Raw genomic sequence first — 25,603 nt, forward strand, 5'->3', positions numbered from 1 at the left:
CTGTTTGACCACTTCCAATTTGCCTTGATTCATGGACCTTACATTCCAGGTTCCTATGCAGTATTGCTTTTTACAGCATAGGACTTTACTTCATCACTGGTCACATCCACAATTGGGTGTTGTTTTTGCTTTGGCTCCGTCTCTTCATTCTTTCTGGAGTTATTTCTCCACTGAACTCCAGTAGCATATTGGGCACCTACCGACCTGGGGAGTTCATCTTTCAGTGTCCTAACTTTTTACCTTTTCATGCTGTTCATGGGGTTCTCAAGGCAAGAATACTGAAGTGGTTTGCCATTCCCTTCTCCAGTGGAGCACGTTTTGTCAGAACCCTCCTCCATGGCCCCTCTGTCATAGGTGGTCCTGTACAGCATGGCTCATGGTTTCATTGAGTTAGGCAAGGTTGTGGTCCATGTGATCAGATTAGTTAGTTTTCTGTGATTGTGGTTTTCATTCTGTCAGCCCTCTGATGGAGAAGGCTAAGAGGCTTATGGAAGCTTCCTGATGGGAGTCGGGTCAGTCTCTTGTGGGGTCACTGCTCTTTTCTCTTGGGTCCTGGTACACACAAGGTTTGTGCCCTCCAAGAGTCTGTTTCCACAGTCCTGTGTAAGTTCTGGTGGCTCTGTGGTGGTGTTAATGGCGACCTCATCCAAGAGGGCTTATGCCATACCCAGGTCTACTGCATCCAGAGTTCCTGCCCCTGCAGCAGTGCACTGCTGACTCATATCTCCTCAGGAGATAATCAAACACTGTTCTGTCTCAGTCTCTGTGGGGTCTCTGGGTCCTGGTGCAAACAAGGAATGTTTGAGCCCTCTGAGCATCTCTGACGGGTGTGGGGTTTGGTAAACGCAGTTTTGCCCCTTCTACAGTCTTGCTGGGGCTTCTCCTTTGCCCTTGGACGTTGGGTATCTCCTCAGAGTTGCTCCAGTGGCTCCAGCACTGCGCAGCCACTGCTCCAGTGCTGCACATAATGTACTATTATGATTCTGCAATGTTAAAACATCCTTATCACATAATTACTTAAGTACTTATAATGTTTGACATTTTATGGTCTTGATTGTTTTTTATAAAATGTTATTTTATGTAGAAATAGAGTTATTTAATAGATATTCTTAACCATATTCAGTGTTTGAATATCTCTAATGAATGTTAGGTGATTTCTATCCTTTGCAGGACTTCCCTCTCTTATGCCATATAGTTAGTTAAATATTTGAGTTTCATTTCTATTTACTTGTAACACATTGACAGACATTTGTGTGCTCCATTACATGTGAAATATTGATTTGAGCATGCTGTGCTATTTTTAAAATATTAAATGTGAGAGCTTTAGTTTCCTGTTTTGGTAATATCTAAAACATTTGCCCAAATTAGCCAACATATGACCGTTTTTTAAAATTTGCAGAGTATATTGATTTTTACTAGCATAAAAACTGATTTTCTCCTGATTCCTTAAGAATTGCAAAATCTCCTAAGAATTACAAAAGTACAAATTGTCTAAGTTCTGGTAAAGCCAGGCACTTCAGTTTTGGTTTCTAGCACTAATAATTTTTTATGAGGAATTATCTCTGATTTTCTGACTTGTGCTGAGAACCATTTTATTGTCTTAACTATTCATAGGAAAAAATAAATAATGGGAACTCAAAGAGTTTTCACACAAACATAGCTATTGAGTGTTAAGGCTTTCTTCACTGTGAGAGACTAAATCTTTAGAAAATTTTTACTGTAAATACAATTATAACAGTTTCCCAAAGCCAATAAAATAAGTATTTGGTCACCTAATGAAAAATTCAGTCACTGCAATTAAGGAGCTAATGTGAAGATATGAATCAGAGTTTTAAAGCTACTAAGTACCACTTAATAGCATCCTTTAGGCTCAAGTGCTTTCACCGTCAGGTCGCAGCAGTATACTTTCTTGTTCAAGGTAAACTTCTTTAGAAATAAGGGGATGTCCAAAACAATAGCCACCTATGTTCAGAAATGTTTTCTGAGACATAGGTGCACTTCCATGTTTTAAAAAAATCAATTTTTTGAATCTATAATGTATCATGAAAAACATTATTATGTAAGAAAAGAATCAGGTACTTTGACTTATGTTTACAGCTGTTTGCCAGGAAAAAGACGATCTTTTTTTTTTTGATATATAGTTGACTTATATATGTTTCAAGTGAACAACATAGTGATTCGATATTTTTATAGATTGTACTGCATAGAAAGTTATAAAACATTGGCTATATTCCCTGTGTTGTGTATTACATTCTTGTAATCTTCCTCCAGGGAATCTTCCCGATGCAGGGATGGAACATGCGTCTCCTGCATTGGCAGGTGGATTCTTTATTGCTAAGCCAGCAGGAAAGCCCTGACGTTGTCCTGGTTGTCTCTTAAATTGTCCACATTATGTATTCTTTTTTATGTTCCACTTCTGTGATTTTCACTACTTTTTCCTTCACTTCAGTAATCCATTCCTCTTTATCATTTAATCATACTGTTGATTCCTTCCAGTGTGTGGGTGTGTTTTTCTTATAGTTACTGTATTCTCCAGCTGTTTGATTCTTCTTTATATTTTCTAGTTCTTTATTAGACTTCTCATTGTTCTCATCCATTTTTCTCCTCAGTTTATGGAGCATCTTTATGATCAGTACCCTGAACTCTTGGATAGATTGCTTTCTTTCACTCTGCATAATTCTTCTGAGGTTTTATCTTGTTTCTTCTTTTGGAACATAATCTTCTGTTGTCTCATTGTGTCTAATTCTGTTTTTATTTCTATGTACTAGGTAGGTTGGTTACATTTCCTGATCTTGGAGAAGTGGTCTTACTAGGAAATGTCCCGTGAGGCTCAGCAGCACACTCCTCTCCGGTTACCAGAGTCATAGGCTATCGGGCTTCTCCCGTACTGGGGTATACAGGCTCTTCTGTTGAGGAGGCTTGACTACTGTGGGTGTACTGGTAGATAATACTATCCCCCTTGCCTGTTGGATGCTAGGCCCTGCCTTGTGTACAGGCTGCTAGTTGCTGGTGGGTGTGCCATTTCCTAGCACAGCTGGTTGTGCTGCCTTGGGGGCACTAGGGAATTGCTAGCCCACTGATGGGCATGGCCCAGTCCTCAGGTGCCTGTCTGCAGGGCCCAGGGAGGTCCTACAGCCTGTGCCCATCTGCTGCTGGGAAGAGTTGTATCTTGGCATGGTTGGCTTGCTTTATTTGTTAATGAGCAGTGAGATAAAATGATTTCTAATGTTACCTTTCAGTTTTAGGATTCTGTGTTACTACCCTTACTGGACTGCCTATGCCGTGTTTACCCACTATTCCTCTCATTTATTTTACAAAACATTTAAAATTTATTTTCAATAACCACATGTAGAATTAATTTTAAGTGTATCTTTAAAAGATGGGGTTGAATTCCCTTGGTATTTATTTTATATCATTTCAAATAAAATCATTTTCAGTTCCACAAAACATTAGGTTTTATAAATGGAGGCCAATCAGGAACAAAATATATCATGAATGGGGGCTTCTCTGGTGGATCAGCAGTTAAGAATCTGCCTGCAATGCAGGAGATGCGGGTTGGATCTCTGGGTCAGGAAGATCCCCTGGAGGAGGAAATGGCAACCCACTCTGGTATTTTTGCTTGGGAAATCCTATGGACAGAGGAGCCTGATGGGGTAGCAAAAAAGTCAAACATGACTTAGTGATTAAATAACAATAGCAACAAATATCGTGAATGATCTTAGTTTGTATTTTACTTCTTTTTTACTTTTGCTGACTCATTATGGCAGGTCTACCTCAAAGCATGATCTAGAGATAAAGAGTATTATCTGGCTTGTTTTATGAACTCTGGAATGACAGATAAAAATAATTTTTCTACCAAAAGGTAGAATTCAGGAAAAAAACAGGGCTTCTTTCTTTCTTTAATCTTTTAAAGTAATAAAATAAGAAATCTTAAGTGTTTAATTATAAAGAAGTTTTATAGTTTATTAAAGCCGGTTTTGCAAAATTAAACTTTAAAAACTTATGATTTTCCAAATAAGTCATATGTAACTGATTAAAACATGTTTTTATTTAAAATATTATACCAGCATGTGCAAAGGCATAACGCATTGCTAAAAAATGTAGTCTGGAAGCAAATCAGAATACTGAAAATAAGGCTATAATTTTTTAAATAAGAGGAAAGTATTTTCTTTACACATGAAGTTTTTGGTCCAAATGGTATTAACCCACTGACTGACTAATCTATTGAGGCATTCTATTCCAGAAAAACTTCAGTTTTGGTAAAAATTGATTGCATTAGCACATTACTTATGATAATGGGCATAGATTATTTTTTTCCCAAAGTGATGCTGTGGTTTTGCTTTGGAAGAGAGTGCAAGTTTTCTGTACTTAAGTATTAAAAATGCTTCTTAAAAACTTGAAATTGTTATGCATTAAACCAGAACTCTTGGAGTTTTATTCAGATTTTACTGCTTATAGTCACTGGTCCCTTGAGTAGATATTTTATGAACCTGTTTTTACTTGCTGGAAAATAGAATTTTCCATATTTAAGAAAAGCATCAGTTATTTTATCCACTTGACTTTGTCTTTTCTTGTTATTGTTTGCTTTAGAGATTTATCGAAGTTGTCAACATGATTCAGATTCCAGTGTATGAAATAGAACTTTTGAGAAGGTGCTTTGAAAGGAAAAATAAATATCTTACAAAATATCTAGCTTTGGGTGTGTCTACTTCTGTTTAAATTTCTTGTTTTCCTTTGCATTTATAGCTTGGCCCCATTATAGTATGTATCTTTGAGTATAAAACTGGTTAACACTTTGAGAGTTCAGCATATGATACAGAGGATAATAAAATCTCAAAGCAATTTTCATATATGCCTATTTATGAAAATATGAGTATTTTAATTTTAAATAATGTCTTTTTTTAAAAACAATTTTTAAAATTTATTTATTTTTGGCTGTGCTGGGTCATTGTTTCTGCTCCTACTTTTCTCTAGTTGTGGCGAGCGGGGGCTGCTCTAGCTGGATTGTTCTCATTGCGTTTTGGCTTCTCATTGTTCTCATTGTGTTTTGGCTTCTCTTGTGGAGCCACCGACTGGAGGGCGCAGGCTTCAGTAGCTGCTGTATGTGGGCTCAGTAGCTGCAGTTCCTGGCTTCTAGAACACAGGCTCAATAGTTTTGGAGCAAGCATTTGGAGTCTTCCTCAATCAGGGATTGAACCTGTGTCTCCTGTTTTGGCAGGCAGATTCTTTACCACTGAGCCACCAGGGAAGCCCGAAATAATGTCATTTTACACTCTACATTATGCCCATCTTTGTCATTATTGTGGACATCTTCTGATTTCCAGGAAACCGTTCTGTCTTCCTCTGTAAATGATGTACACAGCCTGTCTTCCATTTAATCTTCTGTCATCTTCCTCCAAAGCTTCAAAATTTGTGGTGATAACTCTTTTCATGTCCTGTATATTTTTACTTGACACCTATTTTCATGACCATTCTTTAGATCCTTAAATAACAAGAATGGTGATTTAGTTTCAAAAGTTTTTTACCCTCTACTTACAAGTTCAGATGATTTTTTTTTAAACGATGGTTATTTAGTGAATAGATTTTTATCTTGCTATCAAGAAACTTACCTCAAAGAGAATATGTAATGTGTATAAAGAGCCATGATACTTACAAGAGAGGCAGAGATAAAGTGCTGTGCAAATTCAGAGTAGGAGGAAGTAATTCTACCTGATCAATTTAGAGGAGGTTACATCTAAAAATGTTGTTAAATAATTTAAACATAGAGAAGTAAAGAGAATAAATACATATAATTCTGCTACCCAGAATTAACAGGTATTATTTTTCAGAAGTCTAAAGGTAATATCTCTCTCCCTTTTGAACAGAGGAAAGGCCTTTTAGAATGCTTTAATCTTAGACTCCCCCTTCTATTATCCTTTATTTTTTTGTTATCATTTTGTGGTGGCGGTGGTAGTGTTTTTTGCTCTTTATCCCTCATATCATGCTCTTCCCAATTTTCATCTTGAGAAATATCTTCCCAATTTTTGTTCTTCCCAAAAATTGCTCCTCCCAATTTTCACCTTGCTATCTTCTTTAGGTGCTTCTTTCATATTTTCCATCTTTTTAAGCTCTGCTAAATTCTTTGTGTTTTCTACATGTGTGGAATTCCAGTTTACTCATTTTCTGTCTGTCTGTGGATAATCAGCCGCTTAATCTGTGCATTGATGCTTTTGTTCCAAATATTGCTGATGGAGTTTTTTTAAAAAGAGAATGTATGTTCCTTTTATGTTTTTCTTGTCTTAAGGCATTATTTCTTTCTTCATCTCTTTTGACATGAAATATGCTTCCTTTAATGTTTCTTTCAGTTTCTCTTAACCACGTGTTTGAGTGTTAGTCTTGCCATTGGTTGTTTGTGTCTTCTGACTTTTTATAAATGAGCTTCATTTTTTTCTTCTTTTTAACTATGAACTCTTTTTAGTGGGAGTTGCTTTCCTGTGAGCCTTGGATTGTGGAAGCACGCTGATGTAGAGATTCACATTTGCTTCTGCCAAGGTCCTATTGGGTTTACTGAATCTGGACCAATTACTGTTCTTAATTTCCTGGGGGTAAAGTAGGCTTGGGTATTATGATTTCTCATGTATGAATTCAGAGAAGGCAGTGGCACCCCACTCCAGTACTCTTGCCTGAAAATCCCATGGATGGAGGAGCCTTGTAGGCTTCAGTCCATGGGGTCTCTTAAGAGTCGGACACGACTGAGCGACTTCACTTTCACTTTTCACTTTCATGCATTGGAGAAGGAAATGGCAACGCACTCCAGTGTTCTTGCCTGGAGAATCCCAGGGATGGAGGAGCTTGGTGGGCTGCCGTCTATGGAGTCGCACAGAGTCGGACACGACAAGTGACTTAGCAGCAGTAGCAGCATGTATGAATTATTTTTGGCCAATGCCCCTAACAACTGTCCCAGGCTAATAAGCAGAATTTCCCAAAAAGTTGTTTTACAGATGGGATGGACAGCATTTTGTGCATTCAGTTTATATGGAGGGAACCAAGCCAAGTTCCAGCTTCCTACAGTCTGTCATCTGTTCCTGGGTAGATGTCAAATCACTGGGACCCAGCACTTTCCTGAACTTCAGCTTCTGCTCATGTTCTGACTTTGTGTTCCACTGTAATATCTGGCACTTGAGCATTTTCTTCCTTTTAAACTTAGTTATTTTATTTTCATTTGTTGTAGTATATATTCTATGTGTACATGTTTCTTTGTTGCATAGGGAAGCTTCTCATGTTTCTGTTCAGAATTGAGGGATTGATATTTGAACCATGGCTTTGGAAGACAGGCAGTGGGGAGGTCATCCCAAAATAATGTAACAGCCTAAACAAAGGTATGGTGTGAGGAGACCATACTGGAAATAGGGAGCTCGGTTAAGAGACTTTTAGCAGTAGTCCATGAAAGAGATACTAAGGAGCTGAAATAAGATAATCACAGTGGCAATGAAGATTATGTGAGAGGTAAATAGATGTTTGTAGAGAGATACTGTGATACAGTTTCTTATTCGTATGGGGGAGAAAGAGGATCCAAAATGACATTAGGACTACACTGAAACTGTTAAGAGGAATAAGAGACACAGAGGGGTAGGTTTGTAAAGGAAGATGAGTTCAATTATGAAAATATTAAATTTATAGTGTGAGACACAAACACAAGGGCAAAAGGGCAAAGGATAGAACCATAGGGTTTAGTATTTAGAACAGAGGTGGTGAATGAAGCCGAATGTTTCAGAGATGGAATCCAGAATAGAAGAAGAGAAAGTCAGTCAAAAAGGAAACTGGTAAATTAGGAAGCAGGTTGAAGAAGAGAAATTTGGGGAATCAAGTGTCAAAGCAGTTAGAAGTGTGATCCAAATTACAGGTATTGTTATGGAAACCGAGGCTAAGAGCATTTCACAGCTGGAGGCTGTCTCCAGATATAGAGAGAGTGGAGGAAGATGTTGAGGAGGGCAAGGACAGAGAAAGGGTCAGTTCGTAGGAGTGGGATATGAAGAATAAGAGGAGGAAAAGGAAGTGAGGGTGGAAATAATATAGCAATTTAACTTTTGAAATAAAATATTCCAGGGTGCGAATAGGATTTATGAAATATAGATCTGCACATATGTTTCTGAATATATAAGTGTATTATATATATTATATATATGTATGTAAAATTTTCCTATTTGTCTTTTAACATGTAGGTATTAGCCTCATTGGGTAACTCTATTGAGTGAGTGAAGTTGCTCAGTTGTGTCTGACTCTTTGCGACCCCATGGACTGTAGCCTACCAAGTTCTTCCGTCCATGGGATTCTCTAGGCAAGAATACTGGAGTGGGTTGCCATTTCCTTCTCCAGGGGATCTTCCCGACCCAAGGACTGAACCCAGGTCCTAACCACTGGACCACCAGGGAAGGTCCCCTAATTTGTCTAATTTAAAAAATCAAAACCAGAACCTCCACTTGGAGCTTCATAATTGGGGTATAGTAAAAAGGGGAAGAGAGAGGCGGTATTGTTATTTTTGGAGTAGATATGAGAGCAGATGAAGGTTTCTGTTGGAAAGAAGTACATGTTGATTAGTGGAAGGTAAAGACTTGGGAAATTTGGGCTGTGAAAAGCCTATTCCTTATGAAAGCTTACTTTGTATTAATAGTGTCAAAGAATATGTAGGTTGACATGGACCCTGTACTTTATCAAATGTCTTTTCTGTGCTGTATGCTTTACATATATTTTTTTTTAATTTAATCTTCTAAAAAATAGTATGAGGTATTAGTCTCCCTTTTATAGGGGGAAAAAAAAAGATGAGGTTTGAAAAATAAAAGAACTTTCCAAATCATGATATTAGTAATTATCCAAGGAGGGATGCAAACCCAAATGCATGTGTTTCTAAACTCTTTGTCCTTTCTACTAAACCTTGATGTCTTTATATATTTATCTGGTACAGGGACAAAGAGGAAAATGGTACAGGGAAGAAGACTGACATGATTTTATATTTAATTTAGAGTCTGTAGTCAGCAGAAAACCACAGCAATGGGGAGAGTTTTCCTTTTGCAAACTTAGGAGGGTACTTAATGAGGAAAGGAATTGAATTTGGTTTCTCCATCTAGGCTGTTAGCCTTAGTACCATCCCAGTATGTTTCATCAGTTCAGTTCAGTTCAGTCGCTCAGTCGTGTCTGACTCTTTGTGACCCCATGAATCACAGCACTCCAGGCCTCCCTGTCCATCACCATTTCCTGGAGTTCACTCAAACTCACATCCATCGAGTCAGTGATGCCATTCAGCCATCTCATCCTCTGTCATCCCCTTTTCCTCCTGCCCCCAATCCCTCCGAACATCAGTCTTTTCCAGTGAGTCAACTCTTCACATGAGGTGGCCAAAGTACTGGAGTTTCAGCTTTAGCATCATTCCTTCCAAAGAACGTCCAGGACTGATCTCCTTCAGAATGGACTGGTTGGATCTCCTTGCAGTCCAAGGGACTCTCAAGAGTCTTGTCCAACACCACAGTTCAAAAGCATCAATTCTTTGGCGCTCAGCTTTCTTCACAGTCTAACTCTCGCATCCATACATGACCACTGGAAAAACCATAGCCTTGATTAGACGGACCTTTGTTGGCAAAGTAATGTCTCTGCTTTTGAATATGCTATCTAGGTTGGTCATAACTTTTCTTCCAAGGAATAAGTGTCTTTTAAATTCATGGCTGCAGTCACCATCTGCAGTGATTTTGGAGCCCAAAAAGGTAAAGTCTGACACTGTTTCCACTGTTTCCCCATCTATTTCCCAAGAAGTGATGGGACTGGATGCCATGATCTTCGTTTTCTGAATGTTGAGCTTTAAGACAACTTTTTCACTCTCCTCTTTCACTTTCATCAAGAGGCTTTTTAGTTCCTCTTCACTTTCTGCCATAAGGGCAGTGTCATCTGCATATCTGAGGTTATTGATATTTCTCCTGGCAATCTTGATTCTAGCTTGTGCTTCTTCCAGTCCAGCGTTTCTCATGATGTACTCTGCATAGAAGTTAAATAAGCAGGGTGACAATATACGGCCTTGACGTACTCCTTTTCCTATTTGGAACCAGTCTGTTGTTCATGTCCAGTTCTAACTGTTGCTTCCTGACCTGCATACAGATTTCTCAAGAGGCAGGTCAGGTGGTCTGGTATTCCCATCTCTTTCAGAATTTTCCACAGTTTATTGTGATCCACACAGTCAAAGGCTTTGGCATAGTCAATAAAGCAGAAATAGATGTTTTTCTGGAACTCTCTTGCTTTTTCTGTGGTCCAGAGGATGTTGGCAATTTGATCTCTGTTTTTGATCTGCCTTTTCTAAAATCAGCTTGAACATCTGGAAGTTCATGGTTCACATATTGCTGAAGCCTGGCTTGGAGAATTTTGAGCATTACTTTACTAGCGTGTGAGATGAGTGCAATTGTGTGGTAGTTTGAGCATTCTTTGGCATTGCCTTTCTTTGGGATTGGAATGAAAACTGACCTTTTCCAGTCCTGTGGCCACTGCTGAGTTTTCCAAATTTGCTGGCATATTGAGTGCAGCACTTTCACAGCATCATCTTTCAGGATTTGAAATAGCTCAACTGAAATTCCATCACCTCCACTAGCTTTGTTTGTAGTGATGCTTTCTAAGGCCTACTTGACTTCACATTCATACTAATAAAGAAATAGAAATTTGGTGCATTATTGTGGGGAAAAATTCCAGATGGTCAGGGCTTTGGCTGAAGTCTCATTGACCACTTAACTGATTTCATCCATCACTTTGTTTCTGCTGCTTTAGTAGATCAGCTTTTTAACCACTGATCAGTTCTTAGCCCTGCTATTTATATATGTAATCTTCAAATAGTTTTTCCAGATAAATCTGATTACTTTCTTATCTTAAATTAATGTATTGACTTTGCATGGAAACCAGGAGGGAGTCCACTAAAACAGTGGAAAGAATAATACGAATGTAGCATGTTTTGGTATTATATATACTTTAAGACAGATTATTATCATTAACATGAATTATTACAAATGGAATTAAAGTAGCTATAATTAATAATTATTGATGAAATAAAGGTCAACTAGAGATGGTTTAGTGTTTCCAGGCAGATTGTTGACTGGATTAATGGCAGCTGTGGTTGTGACTATATTTTGCACCACTCTTTTTCAAATGAAATATTTCGTAGAAATTATATACTATATATACATTACAAAGAGTGATAATAAAACAGTTGCTGAATTGTTTCCATTCTCGTTGCTTCTCTCCCCTCTGCTCCTTCAAGTCTTGTGTTTTGAATTCTACTTATTAACTTATGAAATGGAGCATAATCAGTGCTGTTCAAATTACCTGTGTGCATTTCTCTTACTCCCACTGTGGTTCCACCTAACATCAGAGATTCAGTCACCCTGAATATGACGATTATCATTTTAACAATTGTCCATTCTCCTATCAGTATTCACTTGGGCTATTCCTATTGTTCTTTTGTGTAAGAAACACTACTGCTAAAAGTACTATGAGTAGGCCCCTTGGAGCTCCTAGATGGAGAAATGTCATAGGTTTTCTGCCTTTGCTATTATTATCTCCTTAAAATTACAAGAAGGGAGAGGCACGAGTAGCAGGTTCTAACTCTTTTCCAAGTGACTTATGTGTCTCTTGCATCTGTCTTCTTTGTAAGTCTAAGGGAAGAGATTGTATGGGGTATACTTAGACAAACGCAGAAGTAATGGTAAGCCAGATATCTGGGTGCCCTGTGGCTCATTCGACATAATTTTATGTTGACATGTACAATTAACTGCCACAGCTGCTTTCATCACAGTTATACCCTGCAGTCCTCTAGGCCTTTGCCCCAGTCCTTTCCCTTCTCGTTCTGTCTCCTCACCTTAAATATTAAGTATTCACTCTTATGGTTTCAGATACCATCTACATACCCCCAAATTATGTTCATTCCATAATTTTATTCTTAGTACTTGGCCCATATATCCACCTACTGCTCTGTATCTCAACTCATGTATTTCTTATATATAATCACTTCAGACTCAAGTCCAAAATTAAACTCACAGTTTTTCCCTTCTGTCTTGTCCCACTGCAGTTTGCTTCTCTTCCAGTTTTCCATTATCTCTCTGAGGGCATCTTTCTTTTTCTACGTGACTAGAGAGCTGGAAATTGACTAGACAGTTGGAAGTCCTTCCCTTCCCTTTCCATTCTCCCATATTCAGTTGATGTTTAAATATCTCTTGAACTAGTGTGTGCTGCACACTCAGTCACTCAGTTGTGTTTGACTCTTTGCGGACCCCCTCCCCTCCGCCAACCCCAGACTATAGCCTACCAGGCTTCTCTGTCCATGGAATTTTCCAGGCAAGAATACTGGAGCGGGTTGCCATTTCCTCCTTCAGGGCATCTTCCTGACCCAGGGATCGAACTCCAGTCTCCTGCGTCTCCTGCATTGGCAGCGTATTCTTTACCACAGAGCCAGCAGGGAAACCCCTTGAACTAGTACTTTCCTTTATTTCCACTGCCACCACTCTAATCCAGGCACCGCTTCTCAAGCCTGGAATAGAGAAGCATTCTCATAAGGAGTATCTCTACAGTCAACTTCTGCTTCTCTAATCCACTGTGCTGCCAAACTAGCCTATTTAGATTACCAGCTTCCTAATAACTTTTCAGTGGCTTCGCATTGTTCTTTGAATAAAATTCACAGTTCTTAACATTTCCATAAGGCCTTGTTTTGGGTATTTTCTGCCTACATGTCTAGCCTCATCCTGAGCTGTAGTGACCTTTTCCTTGTATTCTCAATATGTGCCGTGGCTCCTTACTGCTTCATCTAAGTTCTTCCCTCTGCTGGATTATTTCTCTACTCCTTTTGCCTTGCTTACCGACTCTTCCTCATCCTTTGGATCGAAGCTTAACTCTAATTTCATTTTCTAAACTTGTTCATGTTGGTTTCCCTTTTTGTTCACACCCATAGAGCCATGTCTTTCTTTTTCATGATATTTAACATCTTTTTTTTTTCCTACTGAATTACAAGTTTCATGAGAGCATGGAGTCTTTGCTGTCTGTTTTATTCTCAGAGTTGCTTCAAAACCTGGCAAATAGTAGATACTGAGTAATTTTTTTGTTTGTTTTTTTAAGAATGAATGAACTGCATACATGTGAATTTTCCCCTTTTTTACATGCCCCACACTTGGAGAAAAATTACTGTTTCTTCTTTTATAAAGATGTGATAAAACTTCCAGCACACATCTGTTACTAGCATGAAAATCATAGTAAAACATTATATTAGACAAACTAGAATGAGCTATATCTTTTATGTTTTCAAGTAGTTCGCATGCAAATCAAGGAAATACTGCTTTCACTATGTAGCTATATTAACTTTCAGTAATAGCTACCTTGACTTAAAATAACTAGGGTGTTCTTTCAGTTCAGTTCAGTTCAGTTGCTCAGTTGTGTCCAACTCTTTGCGACCCCATGGACTGCAGCACACCTGTCTTCCCTCTCCATCACCAAATCTTGGAGCTTGCTCAAACTCATGTACATTGAGTTGGTGATGCCATCCAACCATCTCATCCTCTGTCGTCCCCTTTTCCTCTTGCCTAAATCTTTCCCAGCTTCAGGGTCTTTCCCAAGTCAGTTCTTTTGCATCAGGTGCCCAAAGTATTGGAGCTTTAGCTTTAGCATCAGTCTTTCCAATGAATATTCAGGACTTATTTCCTTTGGTTTGATCTCCTTGCAGTCCAAGGGACTCTCAAGAATCTTCTCCAACAACCACAGTTCAAAAGCATCAGTTCTTTGGCACTCAGCTTTCTTTATATTCCAACTCTCACATCCATACATAACGAATGGAAAAACCATAGCTTAGACTGTATGGACCTTTGTTGGTAAAGTAATGTCTCTGCTTTTTAATATGCTGTCTAGGTTGGTCACAGCTTTTCTTCCAAGAAGCAAGTGTTTTTAAATTTCATGGCTGCAGTCACCATCTGCAGTGATTTTGGAGCCCAAGAAAATAAACTCCGTTATGTTTCCATAGTTTCCCCATCTATTTGCCATGAAGTGTTGGGACTGGATTCCATGATCTTAGTTTTTTGAATGTTGAGTTTTAAGTTTTAAATGTGTGTTCTTTGATAGTAATAAATTGTATAATTTATTTCAGTTATAATTCAGAAAGACTTACCTGAGATAGTCTGTAATTATCTCTTACTTGGGCACCTTGTGGCTTTTAGTTCCCAAATCTGAGCTTTGTTGTTCATGTGGTCTAAATGTCTGGAATAATTGGTCATTTGAGTCCCAGTTATATTAGTGTAAATCGGAGATCAGCTTTAATAAGTTTATTCAAGTTACTATCTAGATAATAAAGTGAAGAATACATAATAAAGATAATAAAGTGAATCATGACTATGGAAGTTTTTTATATTTTCGGTTGGAGTTCATGAAGCCACATGTTTTTATGACCAAACAGCCCTCAGAATTATGGACAGTTATTCTGACTTGTAGCACTTTCTCCATTTATCTTAGAATATACACAGTCATCATTTTCTCTCTGTGGACATTTCCTCTGTTATTCTGACACTGTGATTGGATTAGGACACCTGAGCACTAACTTCAGTTTTTAGAATGTTTCTGCATTTTAGTGATAATTGTCTGAGCATATTATTGCTCAGATTGTTTTTAATCAATCAGAGATAGACTTCAGATTGTTAAGGTAAATCTTTTATAGCTTTGTCTGAATTTCTTACAAGAGCTCTTGGTCTTGACAGCTGAGATCTGTTGGCTGATCTCTTTTAATGGTAGTTAGATTAGAGTTTTGTATGCTGAGAGGCAGAACTGCTTGGAACTTTTTAACATATGATGGCTTTAAATGCAGACTTTAGAAAATGGGCCACCTTGTAAAAAGAAAGTCTTCGTCTCTAGAGTTCATTCATTCCTTTTCTTAGTTTGAACCAGTCCAAGTTTATAACTCAGTAGAGTTAAAAAGTTGGACTTTTTTTTTTAAACTCTCTGTAGGGCCTGGTAATTTGAGGAGGAGGAAACTAATATGAGCTTCATATTTTCATTTTAATTTAAATTCTGAGATTCTTTGATTCTCTGGAGCCAAAGCATTTCAAGGGTTTTCATGAGGGAGTTATGACTGGAGGGAAAGAGTACTGCTGTTCGTTCTGAGTGACAACCCCTGCCCTCTGCCCCTAGCTGAGAACTCAGAGAACTGTTGCATAGCACTGAAATGAGCTGAGTCCTAGACTTCAGCCATATGGTCAGTATAGGGCTTTTTAAAGGAAGGGTAATAGTAAAAGAGTAATTTCAGAGAGCTCCCTTATGTTAAAGAACTGAGAAAATGAAGTCTTTCTGAAGCTAAGTGTAAATTATGCCACCTTCTCTGGGAGCAAAAGCTGCTAAATGTAACAGAAGAAAATGACAGTGTAGGAAATCAAAGTTCAGGAACAGACTTTCAAGGGTGATTTTCTAATGCTTAATTCTTTCTTACTCCCCTCTCAGGATCCATTCCCTCCTTTTCCTCCCCCTTCTCCACAGTCTGTTTGAAAGAGATTTTGATGGGTAATGGCAAAGGAAGGCCCCTTTAAATGTAGTGTAAATGAAGGCATAAGATGCCCTTTGTATAGGAATTATCGTAGACATGCTTTTGAAAACATACTTTTTTTTTTAAGCCTTATTTAAGAAAATAATCAAAGGTATGATTTTTAAATCTTTGAATTTAGTCTGCTTTCAGTAAAAATAAGGTATAGGTACCAAAATAAGCAAACCTTCTTTTTTTCTTTCCTGGTTTCTGCTTATAAGATTTACAGGTATTTAAAATAAACCCATGAAAAACAGAAATACTGTCCTGGGATTGGCTAATGGTAAGAGCAATTACCTTCAGGCTCCAAAATCCAACTGAGCTTGACTTTTGGAAATAAATTTGGCTAAGACTTCTTCCTCATTCTGTTGTATAAAGGTGTACATGAAATGATACTGACCTCTGCCAGAAACCCCAGGAATCCTATTCAGTGATGTACTTGTAACGGTCATGAAAGAATTAAAACAACACAGATGTGGATTACTGTGAAAAAGTAGGCAAAACACTAAATTCTCATTGTGTGGTTTTAATGTTGCAGATCCTTCAAAATTCTTTGGTATACCACAATAATTAAAGGGTTTAAGAACTTAAGATACTTAGAAAATAATAGCCCACAGATGAATAACAAGAGTGGCCCGTTTTATTTTTTTAAATTGAAATTAATGTAGATTACCATGGAGAAAATAGGTTGAAATATTTAACAATAACTGTTTTGTGCAGCTACAGCCCTGGAGATCAGAAACAACAATGTAAGTAAGCAGATCTTTAAAGAATCATGCTTACAGATATGTTTAATGTCAGTGATTTACTAGAAGAGAAATGCATTGTTTTCAATGCTATGCAGAGAAGTTTTAATGGACTTGATGTTGGCAGTGAGAATCTACAACTTAGCATTAATAACTCAAGTTTAAAAATATTTGCTCATTGCTCTAGATTATGACCATGTTCAAGAAATACTATTTTCAAACACTAGTTAATCATTTTAAATAAACTTTTAAAAACTCATTTATGACATCAATGAGTATGACTGTTTATTACATTTTACTTATAAAAAGTTGAACTGTTTTATATACTCTTTATGGAAACTGCACAGTCATAAATTAAAAGATGCAACTGTTTTGGATATTTTATTGGTGGTCCTCTGTTTTCCTGCCAGCAGTGCGGCTGTTTCAGGTTTCTCAGGATAACATGTAAAAAGCTGTATGTACACTGCAAGTTTATGCTTGAATTGCCAAGCCAGAGATGGTATGACTCAACTTTCCCAGAAACAAGTTGTACCAAAATGTGATGAATTAAAACAGCTAGTTGCACAGTGGTTTGTATTCAGTTATGAAAACCAGTTCTTCATTTATGATCGTTGGCTTTGTAAGGTTGACACATTCTACTGTGGTACTTGAATTTTGCCTTGGCTAAACAGCCATTGGAGCTAAGAGTGTGCTTTTGCGGGTCTGAGGAAAGGGAAAAGGTGATACAACATTATCTAGGATATGGATAAAACTTAGCTTGAAACTTGTATCAGGAATGGAAGATTTCACTTCCAAGATACCTGTAGAAATATTATTCACTTACTATTTGTGTGGTGTTGTTATTTGTGTGATAGTTATTTCTTGGTGAAGAGAAATTGATTTTATGTTGTTCCAGGTTAGTTTTTACTTTCTGAGGTGATTTAACACTTATTTCTCATGCATCAGTCCTAACAGTGAACATTTTATTTTATCCTGAAAGGTAATAAGCACATACTTTTATGGCCATGTTTTAGGTTTGGTGAATTCCCATTTAAATCCTATGGGACCCAAGGTTATATCAAGAGTTTGACAACGACTGTTTAATAACAGTGGTCTCCAAAGTGGGATGCATCCCATCAGGACATGTAAGATAGGATATAAGGAGAAAATGTTAGAACTTTCATTTAAATATTTTAATTTCATCCTTTAAATGTTTTAAATTTCATATATATATTATAATATACTTACTAATATATTGTATGTATATATACTATGAAAAGTAAAAGTGTTAGTAGCTTAGTAGTGTCTGACTTTTTGCAATCCCATGGACTGTAGCCCACCAGGCTCCTCTGTCCATGGAATTCTCCAAGCAAGAATACCAGAGTAGGTAGCCATTTCCTTCTCCAGGGGATCTTCCTGACCCAAGGATTGAACCTGGGTCTCCTGCATTGCAGGCAGATTCTTTACCACCTGAGCCATCAGTGGGGCGGCAGGGAGTGGGGGCGGTGGGTGGGGAGTGAAAGTGTTAGTCATTCAGTCATGTCTGACTCTTTGCAACCTCATGGACTGTAGCCCACGGTGCTCCTCTGTCCATGGGATTTCCCAGGCATGAATACTGGAGTGGGTTTCCATTTCCTTCTCCAGGGAATCTTCCCGAACCAGAGATTCAACCTGGGTCTCCCGCTTTGCAAGCAAATTCTTTACCCTCTGAGCCACCAAGGAAGCCCATATATATACTATGATATATATTTAACACTTAATATACTAATAGTGTATATTAATACTTTATGTGTATAATGTTAAACAAGTATACAAATTTTGGAGATGCATGCTCAAATATTTTTACTGCTATAAATATACTATCAAAAAGGTTTGGAGATTGTTGCTCAATAAATACTTTCTTTCACCTTTTACTTTCCTCTTTCACCCTTGGTGGAGAAGCAAAGAATTGAGTTAACACCTTGATTTGTGGCAGTGTGAATAAATTATAGCCAATTCCAGGAGCTTATGCTGTGTCTTACTTTGACCACTTTTTCTATTTGGTCTTTTATATTGCCATATATTTTTTAATCACACAAGCTTATTAAACATGGGTACAAATGAAAAACAGACTTGTTATTATGTTAGAAATAATAAGTTGCTCATGCATCAAGACTTTGACACACAGGAAGTCTGAATGAATGAGAATAGAAAAGTTTCCAAGTTATTAAAATGTTCTGGTACCTGATTTATTCATTTGCCATACCCGTAATTCTAAAGTGGGTGAAGCTGCTTTACTTCCTGAGGCCTGAAGAAACAATGTGGTTTCTTAAACTAGGCATTAAAGCAAAGCTGGAAATATTTGTTTTCTGACAGTGCTGGTAGTCATGCTAACAAGTTTTCCCTCTTTAGCTAGGATTATCCCATTGTAAGGCCTGTTTGTATACCTTTATACAAACAGGTATACAAAGCAGAAAGTTTTAATTGCTAAATGACATGTGTGTAACAGTCTTTTGAGATTTAATCAAGACTCTTCTGTATTTACTAATCGAGACATTCCTTTGAACTCAGGCTGTCTCAGAGATTTCTTGGATGTAGTTTTCTAAGATTTCCTTTTGTGTAGGAGGAAGACAATATGTTTTTGTAATATTGAAGTAATTTTGAAGTAACCAATATGTTCTCTCCCCTTTATCACTTGTTTTGGTATTTTTTTTCCAGAACATATTTATTGTAAAATACTCAGTATTTATGTAAAATTTTAGTAATACAGTAGTATTATGATGTGCATTCATTTATTAAGTGTATGCCAGGAAGGATAGCAGCAGTTAGGTACCCAAACAATAGCCAGCAAAATAAATCAGTTCTGAAAATTGGGAATATGGAATGTTTTAATAGCAAGTATTATTTTTGAAGACTCCTTCAGAGCTGTTTTTAGATCTTAATGTAATTTGCTTTATAATTTAGAGTTGGTAAGTTTCCTTTTAAAAGATAACAATGCATTTTATAAAGTCTGAACATTTCAGTCCTAGAATTTGACTTTTGAATCAGTTTTACTGTTGCTTTTAAAGTGTTACCAGTTTACATGTGCTTTCTATGTCAACGCCACACTTTCTGTTTTGTTGTAGGTATTTAAACCATGTCAGAGCTGCCTCTCCACAGGACCTTGCTGGAGGCTATACTTCTTCTCTGGCTTGTCACAGAGCACTACAGGATGCGTTCAGTGGGCTTTTCTGGCAGCCCAGTTAACCTTTATTTCTCCCCTATAAGATCTGGACCTTTGGAGCCGAACCAGAGAGCTAGCAAAAGTAAGGCAGACTTGTAAAATTATAGCCATGTACAGCTGCACAACAACAGTCCTACCACTAGCAGCTGCGTTAAAGTATTTATAGAGAGAAATTTTCAGAACTAAGCTGGGTAATATAGTGGATAAATATTTGTGGAAAAGATTTATTTTTTACTTATATTTTTCTGAGCAGGATTGAAGCCGTAAGCCTCATCTGATGGAAGATATGAATAATTCACCTATGTGAGTTTGAGGTTGACAGACTTGTAAAATCTTTTAAAAAATAAAGCTAGACTTTATATTAAGTTTTGTGGTTTTTCTCTTATTACAGTGTTTTACTTGAACACATTTAAAAATGCCATTTTGAATACGACATTTAGTGTTAATATCCAAGACTATTATTTCTTCTCATAAAATGTTCCTTTTTTTTTTCCCAATGTCTTCTTAATACTAGTCCAGACAAGTGGATATATTTCCTTCTACCAGCAGGTTGTGGCAAGTAAAACCTGACCTGTGATAATGTCAGTCTTTCAATATTAAGGACTAAGTGCCTGTTTTGAGCAGTGGAAAGTGAGACAAACCTTGATCAGTGTGTTATAGTTCCCAGCTGTGAGCCTCACTTAGGATAAACCAGAGCAGAGTATTAACCTGCTTTAATGACAAATTCAAAGAAGTAAGTTAATAAAATACTTAAAAGGCACCTTTCACCTCAATGTGAGCTCATTTTATGATGAAACCTTGGAGACTGGAATGAATATACTTTAAATGAAATTTCTCTATGAGTAAATTGCAGACCCCCGTGTAGTTTCTTTTGAAACTTCAAAGGCTTTGAGTACACCCAGAATGTTGCTTACAGAGTTTGGATGTGGATAAGATGGATATTTGTAGCATCTCAACCTTGTATGAGTCTGTTACCTAGACGACTGCATATGGGATATCATTTTTCAAAGAAATTAAGGGATTTTCTATCAAATCTCCATTACAACAGATGTTAGTTTTATGAGTGGAAAGTTATGTGAAACAAAATTTGTGGGTTACATTAGAGTAGAATATTCATATGTAACAGCACCATCTTATTTGACTAAGTAGGCATTAATTTCAGGAGTGCATGTTCATCTTTACAACCCTTCTGTCTTTGATAATTGAGAAAATCAAGGCGTCAAATAATTAAGTAGGCTAAAATCATACACACAATCCAGAATTAGAACACAGGTGAGTTGTTTTTTTTTTTTTTTTAATCCAACTCTAGTTCTATCTATCAGAGAAGGCAATGGCAACCCACTCCAGTACTCTTGCTTGGAAAATCCCATGGATGGAGCCTGGTAGGCTGCAGTCCATGGGGTCGCAAAGAATCAGACATGACTGAGCGACTTCACTTTCACTTTTCACCTTCATGCATTGGAGAAGGAAATGGCAACCCACTCCAGTGTTCTTGCCTGGAGAATCCCAGGGATGGCGGAGCCTGGTGGGCTGCCGTCTCTGGGGTGGCACAGAGTCGGACACGACTGAAGCGACTTAGCAGCAGCAGCAGTTCTATCTATAGTCTACTAGGTTGCATCCTATTTTTCATATCTATTGGGTTGGCCAAAAAGTTAATTCGAGTTTTCGTGTACATCTTACAGAAAAAAACCTGAACGAACTTTTTGGCCACCCCAGCATTAGTTTTTTCCCAATAGAGGACTAGCACTTTAAGTACAACACATAAATCTGTTCCAAGAATAGTGAGAACATTGGACTTGTGGTTAAGGATTTTCTGTACTCAGCTGCCAAAGTAAGGTATCCAGTCTTTAAAAAATAAATACTATTATTTATTCTCAGTACCTTGTATGATGTATTTAAATAGAATGAATTAATTATTAACAAAATATTTCAAAGGCTTTCAAAACTTTTTTTCTGAGCCTACTTTATTATTGTGGAAATTACCTGCACCCGGTTTGGGAAATCAGTTAAATTCTACCACCTGGATACATTGTAATTATTTTACCCTTACTATTTTCATACTTTGTTCAACAGGCCAAATTTAAACATGTTAACTGACCGTATTAGATCAAAGGGAATGGTGAAAGATAACCTAATGGCAACAATTTACTAAATAACAGTATTCTATGTTGATGAATTTATCCTCCATCTTAGTGATTTACTCTCCCAAAAGTGTGAACAAGTCTTTCATCTACATGAATTTCCTAAGTTTTACAACACTAGCACAGCAACAACCACTGAGCATTAACCATCTGTGAAGCACTGTGCCTCATGCTTTGTGAATAATCCTTGTAACAGTGCTAGTATGATTTCCCCATTTTAACAAATGGGGATGCTTTGGTTAAGTAACCTACTAAAGGTCAGTACATTTAAAAAGGAGTAGAGTTTGGGTTTGAACCCAAGTGGTTAAACTGCATAGTTCATGTCCTAGAGATGACTGTCAGACTTATAAACAGCAGCTGTGTAAAACCAAGTCTGAGTAGACAAACTTCTTAAGACTTTGAGGAAATTTTATAGATTGAGTTCTAATATGGGATATAAGTGATATCAACTAAATAACCATGTTGATATCTTTAATAAAAGTTCTGAGGAATTCATTACATAGAACATGATTTGACTACTAACTACACTCTCTTTTAAGCAGATACTAATGGTATTGAATACATTTACATGGTAATTGTAATGTATTATTACTTAGTATTCCTTACTTTCTTTCAATAAATATTTGATCTAAACTTCTCACTTTAGTCTGTGAACAGGTGACTTGGATAATCATTTCAAAATCTAAAGTGGCAGAAAACTTGTCAAAAAAATTAACAAAGTTAAAAAGTCTTATCTACTGAGTGTTCTGGCCATCATTTTCTAATGGATTAACCAAGAATTCAGTTACTAGGTATCACATCCAAAAGGGGTGACTGAAGGAATCTTACCACTTGACTTGTATAAATAGGAACATCATTTTGACCCACACTTAATATTTATAGCCTAGCACATGGATGTACAGTATTAGGAAAAAGTTCTTATTCCACTTGCAAATTTATTATCTACATCTAGACCAGGAGAAGGCAAACTGTAGAACCTTGGCTGAATCTAGCTGCTTCCTGTTTCTGTATGCTCCATGAGCTAAACTTGGTGTCTGTATGTTTTTAAGGCTGGAAGAAACCAAAGGAAGAATATACTTCTTAACATATGAAAAGCATATGAATTTAAAATTTCAATTTTTCATAAATTTTTTTTTGAAATACAGTGTTTTAAGTATTGTCTGCAGCTGGCTTTTGTCTACTATGGCAGAGTTGAGAAGGAGCAGAGAACTTAGGGCTTGTGCGTGAGTGCTCAGTCATGTCCAGCTCTTTGCTACCCCCTGGACTCTAGCCTACCAGGCTCCTCTGTCCATGGAATTTTCAAGGGAAGAATACTGGACTGGGTTGCTGTGCCCTCCTCCAGGGGATCTTCCTGATCCAGGGATTGAACCCAACGTCTCTTGCCGTCAGCAGACAGATTATTTACCATTGTGCCACCTGGGAAGCCGCCTTATACCTTACCAAGCCTACAGTACTATCTGGCCCTTTACAGAAAGTTTGCTGACCCCTGACCTACATATACTTGGCGAGGAGGGAGAGGAAGAAAAATTAGAAGTCCCAAATTAGCAATTCCTGGTTGCATTAGCCCCCAAGGTTTTGCATAGGATAGGTTGGGTTGAACCCCAACATAATTTTAAGCGTCTTTAAATAAGGAATAAAGGTTCCAATTCATTACCTCCGTATGCTGCTGTTGCCATTTAGTCACTCAGTCGTGTCTGACTCTTTGCGACCCCATGGACTATAGCCTGCCAGGATCCTCTATCCTTGGGATTCTCCAGGCAAGAATACTGGAGTGGGCAGCAGGGAATTCCTGACCCAGGGATCAAACTTACATCTCCTGCATTGTTACCTATACTTCTTACGATGTATTGCTTTCATCTATTTATATTACTAGCTGCTAAAGGCATTTGAATTTGTAGTTAATGATTTAGATCAGGGGTCTGCAAACTTTTTCTGTAGAACCAGAGAGTAAATGTGTTTTAGGCTTTTTGGGCCAAGAGGCAAAACTGAGGCCATTATGTAGATAAATGAGATAAAATAAATTGGCACAGTTTTTTAAATTAACAAAATTCAAAATATAATTGAGTACATTTTTTTGTGGGCTTCCCAGGCGGCTCAGTGATAAAAAATCTGCCTGCCAAGCAGGAGACTTGTGTTCGATCCCTGGGTCTGGAAGAGCCCCTGGAGAAGGAAATGGCAGTTAACTCCAGTATTCTTGCCTGGGGAATTCCATGGACAGAGAAGCTTGGCGGACTACAGTCCATGGGGTCGAAAAGAGTCAGACACGACTTAATGACTAAACAGCAGCAACAAATTTTTAATAGTGCTTTTGTGGGGGTGGGGGATTAGATTTAGTTGGGGTTCTAAGTGTCCCATCATCAAAATGAATTGTAATTGGTCACCTGCTAATGGTTATATGTAATGAGATTTTACATATTTCATCTTTAAAAAAGTCTTTTCAGACAGATACTGCCAGATATTGGAACATGTGATTTTAACTGAGCATGTACATCATTTGGAAGGCTTTTCTTAATCCCCCCTTGGTATTTACCTTTTTGCATGTCATTACAGTAATACATTTATCACTTCCAGTTGAAGAAGTTCAGCTGTAGTTAAATGGGTTCTAAAACATGGAAATTTCTTTACATTTGAACCAAGGTTCCAAAAATGCTAAACTCAGAAAAATATATCCACTAATATGTGTGAGAACAGAAACCTTGTTCCTTAATTTTTGATAGATGAGAAATGTAGTCATTCCATACTCTTGCAGTATGTTTCACATTAGTTACTTTTGACCTGTAATTGTGGTTGATATATTTGAGAAATATTATCAAGCCTTTAGCAACTAACTTCCAAAGACATTCAGTATTTCAGAAGTGTTTAAGGTTGGTTAAGAAAAATTTCCGTCTTGGCCATGAACCCAAAAAACTGCAGTCAGACTTTACAGTTGCTAAGCAAATCAAGCTTAGGTTATGAGTGTCAGGAAATTTGGCTTCAATTTCAGACAAAATTGAAGGACTTTGAGGATGATTAAAGTCCATGAAAGCAAATGAAGTTTATCATTGACATTACTGGTTCATTAACAAATGATAGATTCAAATATTGCTGCAAGGTACTTGCTGGTGAATAATACAGTGAATAACTATAGGTTTTAAACACCTTACATTTTCATAAGCTTTTAAGTTTCTCCACTAGATCTTTTTTTTAACCTCACACTTTCTTTTACCATCATTAGTTATAACAGATCAGATTCTGCTTCAAGTTTTACCGAATTTGTTTCCTCAACTTCTTTGAAAGTATTCACCAATAGTTCCATGCAGAGTATTCATAGAGGCTAATTCTTCAGTAACTTCAAACTCAGAATTGACACCTCAAATAAGCAAGAACTGAGCTGTATTAGAAACATCTATCAACTCATCAAGAGTAAACAACTACTTGGACTCATTTACCATTTTGACTATTGATGGTACTCCCAGTGTTCACAACTCTTTGGGCAACTGTCCTTGCCAAAAGGCTAACAGTCCTAAACAAAACTTGCTTTCTCTGGACATATTTCTTAAGACTCCTGCTTTCAAAACAAACACAATTAACTCTCCGTCAGTAAATAATTTTCCTTTCTTGACTTAAAAAAGTCACTTGGAGACTTTTTGGTTGTAGCCCCACTTTCATTTTTTATAAGGAAATTCTACTGTGAATTTCCAGTTTAAATATGTAATTTTTCTGACAGTTGCTTGCCTGTGACTTGGAAATACTGATGAGTAGTAGTTCTTTTGGGAATGTCAAAGTATATTTTACTTTAGCTCAGTTACGGATGCTTTATCATCTAATTCAGTATCAAAAATGTTCATACTCTACCATACTTTAAAAGCTCAACATGGATGTCCACTTTTGTTGTTTTGGAATGATGGATATACACTCATAATAGTAAAATAAAATGTTATAGCTTGGCAATATATGTTGCACTTAAATGCTCTTGCGTTATAACCATGTCACTGATTTGTAATGT

The 25,603-nt window shown here is 37.3% G+C and overlaps 1 protein-coding gene across 1 annotated transcript in view; it reads left to right on the top strand.

Moving 5' to 3' along the window:
• Positions 1-19,842, top strand: part of MNAT1 (MNAT1, CDK activating kinase assembly factor) — a 210,026-nt gene extending 190,184 nt beyond the window's left edge. Inside the window, exon 8 of the mRNA XM_027554256.1 lies at positions 19,380-19,842. Coding sequence (XP_027410057.1) covers positions 19,380-19,500 — 121 coding nt within the window. The 3' untranslated portion in view covers positions 19,501-19,842. The remainder of the gene's footprint in view (positions 1-19,379) is intronic.
• Positions 19,843-25,603: the final 5,761 nt, after the last annotated feature.

The sequence above is a fragment of the Bos indicus x Bos taurus genome, chromosome 10, assembly GCF_003369695.1.
Source record: "Bos indicus x Bos taurus breed Angus x Brahman F1 hybrid chromosome 10, Bos_hybrid_MaternalHap_v2.0, whole genome shotgun sequence".
Taxonomy (NCBI): Eukaryota; Metazoa; Chordata; class Mammalia; order Artiodactyla; family Bovidae; genus Bos; species Bos indicus x Bos taurus.